Here is a 10668-nt window from a genome sequence, read left to right as displayed (position 1 = left end):
GCTTAACCAAAATCACTGATAAACAGTAGATGTAAAATGAGTTTGGTGTAAATACCAGATTGTGATATGTTGTATTTTTAGATTGAATATTCAAAAGTTTAAACAAAATAAACAAGCATTCTGAGAGTATCGCATAAGCAATACACGTCCCCTACCGGTTTGTAGAAATTTGTGAAAACAATGCACTGTTATGCAGAATATCATTTCTTACCGTCTTCTGTACCCCGAATCAACAGACCAACCCGATAACGAACCCGATGTAATTATACATAAAACCCTGTCGAGAAATAAACAACACAATGCTTGAAACTATTTTATAGAGCTTATTTGTTTGTTAGAAACAATAAAAGGAATGGTCCATATAATGCACAATATTATTACTGACTACATACTTTCCTCGTTTATGCAATACACACCGAACCGTATACCGAACCCAAACACTAAAAAATTGGAATATAAAAAAAATAATTTTCTCGAAAATATGTCAATCAGACGCTACAAAAATGTAAACTTGATCTGTAGTTTGACATTTTGAAGCTGTTCAGCAAATTTCATGTTATTCCTCAAACGCATAAAGAAAAAAAGCATGGAAAACTGAAGTGGGACAGACAGACGGACGGACGGACGGACGGACAGACAGACAGACAGACAGACAGACAGACGGACAGACAGACAGACAGACAGACAGACGGACGGACGGACGAACAGACAGACAGACGGACAGACAGATAGACGGACTGACGTACGCAGAGGAAAGATATAGTCCCCTCCGGTGAAACCGGTAGGGGTCTAATAACATTTATTAACCATGATATCTTTAAAGCTGATTTTTTGTTTGTTTAAATTCCCACAAAGAGACTTTCTGTCTGCCCCTTGGGATGAGGGATAGGAGGTTGTTTTAAATAAAACATGTCTACTAGCCATCTTGTTATAGTTTATCTATGAAAACATACACACATAAAACCTATCTCGAAGTTAAGAAATATGGGAAAATTATATTCTAACAGAGCCTTGGACCTTCTCAATATCAAGTCATGCAATCTTTTATGATCTTAATGAGTTTTTCGCTAAAATTTTAAGTTTAATAGTCCATTTTGAAAGATTTCAGGCAGGAAGGTGGTTCTCGTTACAAAATTACAATGTATGATTTTTTTATACTCCAAAATGACACCTAATCAAATTAATGCAAATATGAGACTCCTCGACAATTTGTGTATGGGATATGGGGTACTCAGGTGACTGTTAAGGCCAATTGGCCTCTTGTAAATGTTACTCTGTCCCTTTCATAAATAATTGTAAGATCTTTGTGAATGAATTCCAATATAGTACAAAAAACATGGACTTATATTACCTTGAATATTTTTTATATGTATTTATGTGAAATTTTACCATCACAGATTCATTGCCTGGTCAAATTAACTCGTTTTTTGAGCACATAGAAGATTGGAGGTAAGACTGAAAGATGTGTTTAACAGTAATAAATTTATGTCTTGGAAATTTATTTTTGAAATTTTAGAGTATTTTAATTTTGGTAAATCAATAAAAAAAATGGATAGAAGTATTCTACAACAATATAACTTCATGCATTATACAAAATGGCATAATATCTGAATATTTCCAACCAGAGAGAGGATGTAGACAAGGGGATCCCATTTCTCCATATTTATTTATACTCTGTGCTGAAATTCTTGGTATCTTAATTCGAAATAATAAAAATATAAAGGGCATAAATATAGATGGGGAAGAATATAAAATATCGCAGTATGCAGATGACACTTCATTAATCACAGATGGCTCTCCAAAAACTCTTGATGGAATTCTCCAAACACTAGACTTATATGCAAATGTGTCTGGACTAAAGATAAACTTTAGTAAAACAAAAATAATATGGATAGGAAGTAAAAAATTCTCAAAAGAAGTTTATCATCACTCTAGATGAAAATTTACTGAATTTGACACAAGGTTTAATCTTTTGGGTATAAGTTTTTCAGTAAATCTGGAAGAGATGATAGATATAAATTATATATCAGTAATGGAAAAGATTGATAAACTCTTAACCAGATGGAATTCTAGAAACCTTACACCGATAGGCAAAATAACAGTTATTAAAACACTTATAGTCCCAAAAATTAATCATTTAATTTTAACACTACCAAACCCAACATTAGAATTTATTAGAAGTTTTGAAAGAAAACTTTTCAAATTTATTTGGATTGAAAAGCCAGACAAAATTAAGAGAAGCACTCTTATTCAAGGATATGAGAATGCCGGATTAAAAATGATAGATTTCGAAAACTTTATGATAGCACTTAAATCAAGTTGGATTAGAAGGCTTATATTTTCAAATTCAAAATGGACAAACTTGTTTAAAGCAAATTTTGGACATAATATGCAAACATTGATGAAATTTGGTATTGATTTTACTAATATGATTATGAAAAATTCAAACAATAGATTTTGGAAAGATGTATTGCAATGTTGGAGAACAATTATTGATGTGCAAAAAGGAAATTGTGATAGACTGTCTAATGAACACATATGGTATAATCCAGATATTAAAATCGACAATAAATCAGTTTTCTTTAAGGATTTATTTAACTTAGGTTTTATATATATAGGGGATATGTATGAATATGACAATCAGATTTTTAGTTATAATCAGTTGTTATAATCAGTTGAAAAAGAGATACAACTTAAAAACAAATTTTGTTCAATATCTCGGTTTAACACAAGCATTACAAAATTATGTGAAAGTATTAAATATACCGTTAACTAAGAATTGTAATATTGGTTACCCAAATACAGTAGAAATATTTTGTAGATCTAAGAAGAGTTGTAGTGACATGTACAATCTCTTGATATCAAAGAAAAGAACTTATCCAAAATCAGAAAAAAAATTGATGTCAGAAATCAAATTAACTCAAAAACAATGGAGGAAAATTTATAGTTTGCCCTTTAAGTGCACAAAGGATTCAAAATTACTGTGGCTTCAATACCAACTATTACATAGGATCTTGCCAATCAATTATCATTTACATAGAGTAGGGATAGTAAATTCTCCACTGTGTTACTTTTGTCAACAGACCCCTGAGACTATAGAACATATTTTTGTTGACTGTTATTTAGTGAAAGAAATTTGGATTGATTTGGAGAAATGGATGACAGATATCTTTGGTTTACAAACAAATTTTGACAAATATTCAATCCTTTTTGGAAAATTTGATAATAGAGATATTCATAGGTTGGAAAATTTAATCATTCTTTTCACAAAACAATGTATTCTGCAAACTAAAATGAAAACATCAAGGCTAAATGTAGAAAACATTAAGAAATCTATAACCAGAAGACTGTTTATTGAAATACTTTTGCTTCTAAAAAACTATAATTATCATTTGTTTGATATTTATTGGAAAGATATATTTCAACGTTTGGAACATTCATCACCATCTTTATTCTCTCCTTAATGTCCCTGTTTCTTATTATTTTTTTTTTTGCTCTGTATCTTTGTATTTTTCCTTTTCCTTTTTTTTTCTAAAAAGAAAACCATTTTTCACATATATATTTATACCACAACTTGTTCAAATTATATCGTTACTATTCTGAGAAGTAATACATATATGTACATATATACTTTATATCAAAATATTGATTATATCTCTCAAACAAATACTATAAATTTAATGTATATGTATACATTGCAACATATATTTATATAAATGTTTATGCTATGGTATGTGAATATGTGAAAATTCAATAAAAAAAAAAATAAAAAATAAATTTATGTTTATGAGAGGTTGCGGTAATATATATATATATATATATATATATATATATATATATATATATATATATATATATATTGTTGTCCTGAAGAAGGGACGGGTTGTCCCGAAAATTTGACAATATTTTACTTTATTGTTCGTGTCGTTGGTTATTTTTAGTGCTTATATATATATATATATATATTGCTCTCTCTCTCTCTCTCTCTCTCTCTCTCTCTCTCTCTCTCTTTCAGATAGATGGCAGAAGAGATGGCAAATGATTTCGCGTCATCTATCTGAGCAATTCAATTTTTTGTTTTATAATTTTAAGACAAGAAATTCAAGCTAGGATAGAAAAACTGGAAAGAGCCGAGAGTAATCTGACAGCCAAAGAACGAGAATTAAGGGAGCGAGAAATGAAACTGATAGAAAGGGAGAACACTCTTGAGCAGCAGTTGCTATCAGTGGTAAGATATCCTGACATAAAATATTTCTACATGTTTTAGCTCACCTAAGCTAATTGCTCAAGTGAGTTATTCTGATCACATTTTTCTGTCGTCTGTCTGTCCGTCCGTCCGTCTGTCTATCTGTCTGTAAATTTTTCACATTTTCAAAATCTTTTCCAGAACCGCTGGTCCAATTTCAATCAAACTTGACAGAAAACATCCTTAGACAAAGGGGATTTAAGGTTGTAAAAATCAAGGACACACTTTATTTCAACGGAAGATAATTAGGAATTTTAGACAATTTTTGGGAGATTTTCTTCTTCTCAAAATTCATTTGGTAAGAAAAGCTGAAACTTATGTGAAAGCATCCTCATGTTGTGTAAGTTTTAAGTTGTGATGATCGTGATTCCAGGGGTAGGGTAGGGTCAAAGTGCTGAGACAAACATTTAAATAGCAATATATACTACATGTAGAGGAAATCTTTGAAATTCTTGTTCTCAGAAACTGATCAGCTAGAAAAAGCAGAAACTTGTGTAGAAGCATCCTCATGTAGAGTAGATACAAGTTTGTATAACAATTACCGAGATGAAGTCAAGGGGAGCTTATAACATACCCTCGGGGTCGGCGTATGCGTCCGGACTTGGTTACAGTTTTTGTTGCAGGTTTTGTATCTATGTTATAACTTGTCCTATCTTTACCAAACCTGCATGGATGATGCATCTTAACATACTTATGGACTTGAGAGACTTTGATTCTGACTCTGGACCATGAATGTCAGATGCTGGAGGAGGTTATGATTTTTGTAGCAGGTTAAAGGTATTGATGGAGGTGCCCTTTGATAGCAATTTCTAAGTTACTACTGGTCCTAACTTCACTTATCCTGCATGGATGATGCATCTTATGATACGATGCACCGGACAGGCTAGAAAACTGAATCACCGCCGTAGGCCTAGGTTTAGGATGTTAGAGGAGGTTAAGGTTTTTAGAGCCGGTTAAAGATTTTGGATCAGGTGCCCTTTTATGATTATATCTTAGTTTTTTTCTGATCCTATCTTCACTAAATTTGCATGGATGGTGCACTTGACAGGCTGGAATGCTGAATCTGAGCTAAAGGTTTATGATGCATGGGGAGATTAAGGTTTTTAGAGCTTGTTAAAGATATTTAAGCAAGTGCTCTCTGATGATTATATCCCAATTATTACTGGACCTAATTTCATAAAACATGCATGGATGATGGATCTTATAATACTGATGCACCTGACAGGTTTGAATGCTGAATCTGAGCCATAGGTTTCGGATGCTGAATAAGGTTTTGTTTATAAAATGTTTTATAGATAATACAATGTAGTATTATTTCACATTTTCATAATTGATTTAACTGTACTATAAATGATTTGCAGAGGTAGCTCCAGATGCAAAACCTGATTTCCATTATCAATGATGCTAAAACATCCCCATCTTCACTGAAATCTGCTTTATAGATGTGTTTGTTGTTAAAGGGACTTGGACACGATTTCACTTAAAATTTAAAAAAAAAAATCCATTTTCAATGTTAATACTGTAAAATATAGACGTTTATAATGCTATGTCAAAATTTAAAAGTCAAATATCAAGTTATAGGCAAGATACAGAGTTCATAGTTCTTTGTTTTGTAAACAAAGCTCGAATATTTTCATTTTTAACACGTGTTGTATTAGTGTAGGTTTCAATCAAATGTATCTTTCTTTTGTTAAAAGTTGTATTTATAAGGATGTTAAATTAGTTTAAATTGCTTTTTATATGTGATTTTGTCTAAGAAATAGTAATTCTCTACATTAAATTTTGGTAAACAGCTATAAGACTCGAGCTTTGTTTACATAACAATCAGTTTTTACCTCTGTATCTCGCTTGTAACTTGACTGTAATATTCAATTTTTTGTCAATCATTTAAAATTTACCAGTAAACCGTTTTATACATAAAAAATAAAAAACATTATTTGATCTCAAATCGTGTCCAAGTCCCTTTAAAAGATATAACATGATTCCTATATGATAGTGTTTGATATGATTAACTATTATTATATATATTTTACAATATTATATCATATATAATATTGTAAAAAGTTATATGATACGAAATGATATTGTATCAAATTTTTGTACTTATTGTATCATGATTTTGTGAGTATAGGCCTAGTATTGTTTTTGATACAATATTGTATTATTATTAGATATTGCATTATATACTATTTTATCACATGCTATTGTTTCATATGACATAGCAATATATAATATTGTATCATATGATACGATATTGTATAATGTGATTTCGGTTTATATCAAATATTATCATATCACATGAACTTATGATATTGTAATATATAATATTGTACCTTATGATACGCTATTTTATATTATGGTATTGTACTATATTATATATTACTTTATCACATGATATTTTGATACGACATTTGATACGTTTGTATAAAATTATCATATCATATGATACTATACAAATATTACTGGGGTTGAGGGCAACATTAATTATATTAGCCACCGAGGGACGAAATATCGCCCAACGCGCAGCTGTTGTTTTGATCTCAGCCCTGGTATCAGCCCAAGCGGTTGGGCTAATACCAGGACCGAGATCAAAACAACAGCAATATTGTTTATATCATATATCTAAAATCAAAGACTTTTATTTTAATTCCGAATAAGGAATTTAATTTATCATGAAGAAGCTATAGATTTTTATCGGGTTTACAAAACTTGTTCACTTTTATTCCTTTTCATATGTGTTAAGAACTGTAAGAGTTGCCGGACTTTGTTGACAAACGATCGTTATTTGAAATACAGTATAAGGGGGTCTGTCGTCCGAGATGAAGCACAATTTTCTAGAAGTTAAATTATCGAGAGAAAAACTTTCATTCTACGCAGCTTTGTATAATGAGTAAAAAATTTTCACTGGGATTTCGTAAGTTTCCTGTTAGATTCCATTCATAAAAATCCATACGTTGGTATAGCAAGTTGTTTGAAAACGTTCATAAGCACGCCCATTACTTCAACCACTTAATTTTTACAGTCTAATCTCTGGTTTTTTAAGTCTCGTTTCATCCTTCTCTATATCCTCCATAATTTAAATGTTGATTGATATTAAATAAAGCGTGCTATTTGTTCTAAATACAAAACCGTTGTGTAGGTTACCTCCCCTTACTTAGATACATATCACTCTTTAGTGCTATTTTTGAATTATTATTTTTCAATTTTCGGCAATAAATAAAAATATTCAGACGTGTAGGGTGATTCTTTGTATAATGTATTCCTTATTCTATCATTTATTCACAAACTAGTCTTAATTTAAAGCATAGATATATTGGAATTATCGATTTCAAAGGACTATGTGCGGTATGGTCAAATATCTGCCCCCGATTTCAACCAATTTTTAAATAATACCGTATAAAAATCAAATCTTCACAAATCATTGTATAGAGAATGCCTATAACTTTAATCTTAATTTTAGTCATTATTGCTTGTTCGCTGTTTATCTATGACGTCATCTAAATGACCTAATTCCCGCAAATTTGCAAACAAATGAAAATATTCTCATTTTTGCTCTATATTTTGCATTCGGAAGTATAGAGCGCAGGTCTGCTCAATTGCGATTTTAACATATATTTTTCTTCAGATAGTTATACACATTATACTAAACAAAAGGCCCATGGGCCACATCGCTCACCTGAGGAACAATAGGTATGATAAAGTCAGCTTAATGGAGTCATAATACAAACAATCTGGACAATGTACAATAATACCTGTAGATCCTGTATAAATAAAATCCATTTTTCCCCCTTGGAACTCGGATAGCCCTGATTGCTGCCAATATTTACAAGAGCAGACTTTAATTAACGCTCCTGCACATATAAAGGGACTCAACGTTACGCAGGCAGGGATGTCCGCACACCTACGCAACTCAACAGGTACCAACGTTAACGCAAGCAGGTATGACCGCACACTTGTGCCAACAGCTCAACCTAACGCAAGCAGGGAGTGCTGCACACTTGCGCTAGAAAGGCCAGAACACCAGCAGGGATGACCATACACTAGTGCTCCACCACAACCACCACAAGCAGGTATGACCGCACACTTGTCTTAATGCGATACAGGGCAGGTATGAACGCACACTCTGTATCATAGGTTAGAAAACACGAAGATTAGATAGTGCAGGGGTGTCCACACACTCAATCTATCCGTACCTGTTCAAGTTTAACTCCAAACAGTCGCTCATCGTAAAGCAATAGACACTGTTCCTATATATGTGCCGACCTAATATAATTCATAGTATCTAAAAATTGGAAATCAAAAATAAACAAACTAATCCGGCATAACCCAAAACTACTTATTCAGAACAAATTATATACATTGAATATTTATTATTGTATAAAAATAATCATCACAATAATTGGTTAACAGTGGATGCATTAATTAAAATAATCAAGAATCAATAAATCAAGGGCAATAACTCAATACAGTAATACAAAAAGATTCTAATGAAAAAATAACTGCCTGCTTCAAATTTATAGTCATATCACATGTTGAGTATTGCAGTTCTCAAAAAGATCCTTTACAATTGTTTATATATGGGATATTTAGCTGCATCAAACTCTGAACCTTCTTGTGAGGCCGAAGAATTGTCCTTGAGCCAAAGTCTTAACAATTATATAGAATCATCTTGCTGATCCGTTTCCGATTTTTAAAGATTTGCTCTATATATTCCTATGTAAAACTTTAACACCCCCCATGTGGCCTCACCCTACCCTCGGGGATCATGATTTTCACAACTTTGAATCTGCACTACCTGAGAATACTTCCACACAAGTTTCAGCTTTCCTGGCTGATTAGTTTCTGAGAAAAAGATTTTAAATATTAACTCTATATATTCCTATGTAAAACTTCAACCCCCCCCCCCAATTGTGCCCCACCCTACCCCCAGGGATCATGATTTTCCCAACTTTGAATCTACACTGCCTAAGGATGCTTCCACAAAAGTTTCAGCTTTCCTGGCTGATTAGTTGCTGAGAAGAAGATTTTTAAAGAATTACTCTATATATTCCTATGTAAAACTTCGACCCCCCCCCCCCCATTGTGGCCTCACCCTACCCCCGGGGGTCATGAATTTCACAACTTTGAATCTACACTACCTGAGGATGCTTCCACACAAGTTTCAGCTTTCCTGGCTGTTTAGTTTCTGAGAAGAAGATTTTTAAAGATTTACTCTATATATTCCTATGTAAAACTTCAACCAACCCCCCCAATTGTGCCCCACCCTACCCCCAGGGATCATGATTTTCCTAACTTTGAATCTACACTGCCTGAGGATGCTTCCACAAAAGTTTCAGCTTTCCTGGCTGATTAGTTTCTGAGAAGAAGATTTTTAAAGAACTACTCTATATATTTCTATGTAAAAATGTAACACCCCCCCCCCCCAAAAAAGTGGCCTCACCCGACCCCCAGGGATCATGATTTTCACAACTTTGAATATACACTACCTGAGGATGCTTCCACACAAGTTTCAGCTTTCCTGGCTGATTAGTTTTTGAGAAGAAGATTTTAAAAGATTTACTCTATATTTTCCTATGTAAAAATTCGACCCCCCATTGTGGCCCCACCCTACCCCCAGGGGTCATGATTTTCACAACTTTGAATCTACACTACCTAAGGATGCTTCCACACAAGTTTCAGATTTCCTTGCGGATTAGTTGCTGAGAAGAAGATTTTTAAAGATTTACTCTATATATTCCTATGTAAAACTTTGACCCCCATTGTGGCCCCACCCTACCCCCGGGGGTCATGATTTTCACAACTTTGAATCTACACTACCTGAGGATGCTTCCACACAAGTTTCAGCGTTCCTGGCTGTTTAGTTTCTGAGAAGAAGATTTTTAAAGATTTACTCTATATATTCCTATGTAAAACTTCGACCCCCCCCCCCTCATTGTGGCCCCACCCTACCCCCAGGGATCATGAGTTTCACAACTTTGAATCTACACTACCTGAGGATGCTTCCACACAAGTGTCAGCTTTCCTGGCTGATCAGTTTCTGAGAAAGAGATTTTTAAAGATTTACTCTATATATTCCTATGTAAAACTTCACCCACCCCCCCCCCCCCCATTGTACCCCACCCTACCCCCAGTGATCATGATTTTCACAACTTTGAATCTACACTGCCTGAGGATGCTTCCACAAAAGTTTCAGCGTTCCTGGCTGATTAGTTTTTGAGAAGAAGACTTTTAAAGATTTACTCTATATATTTCTATTTAATATTTTAACACCCCCCCCCCCCAAATGTGGCCTCACCCGACCCCCAGGGATCATGATTTTCACAACTTTGAATCTAAACTATTTGAGGATGCTTCCACAAAAGTTTCAGCTTTCCTGGCTGATTAGTTTTTGAGAAGAAGATTTTTAAAGATTTACTCTATAT

The 10668-nt window shown here is 33.3% G+C and overlaps 1 protein-coding gene across 1 annotated transcript in view; it reads left to right on the top strand.

Moving 5' to 3' along the window:
* The window catches only part of LOC128162228 (uncharacterized), a 34315-nt gene that overhangs the window by 603 nt on the left and 23044 nt on the right, over nucleotides 1-10668 (top strand). Inside the window, exon 2 of the mRNA XM_052825403.1 lies at nucleotides 4093-4228. Within this exon, the coding sequence (XP_052681363.1) occupies nucleotides 4093-4228 (136 nt within the window). The remainder of the gene's footprint in view (nucleotides 1-4092; nucleotides 4229-10668) is intronic.

The sequence above is a fragment of the Crassostrea angulata genome, chromosome 9 (genome assembly GCF_025612915.1).
Source record: "Crassostrea angulata isolate pt1a10 chromosome 9, ASM2561291v2, whole genome shotgun sequence".
In the NCBI taxonomy this organism is placed as follows: domain Eukaryota; kingdom Metazoa; phylum Mollusca; class Bivalvia; order Ostreida; family Ostreidae; genus Magallana; species Magallana angulata.
This window is presented reverse-complemented; position numbering and strand designations above follow the sequence as displayed.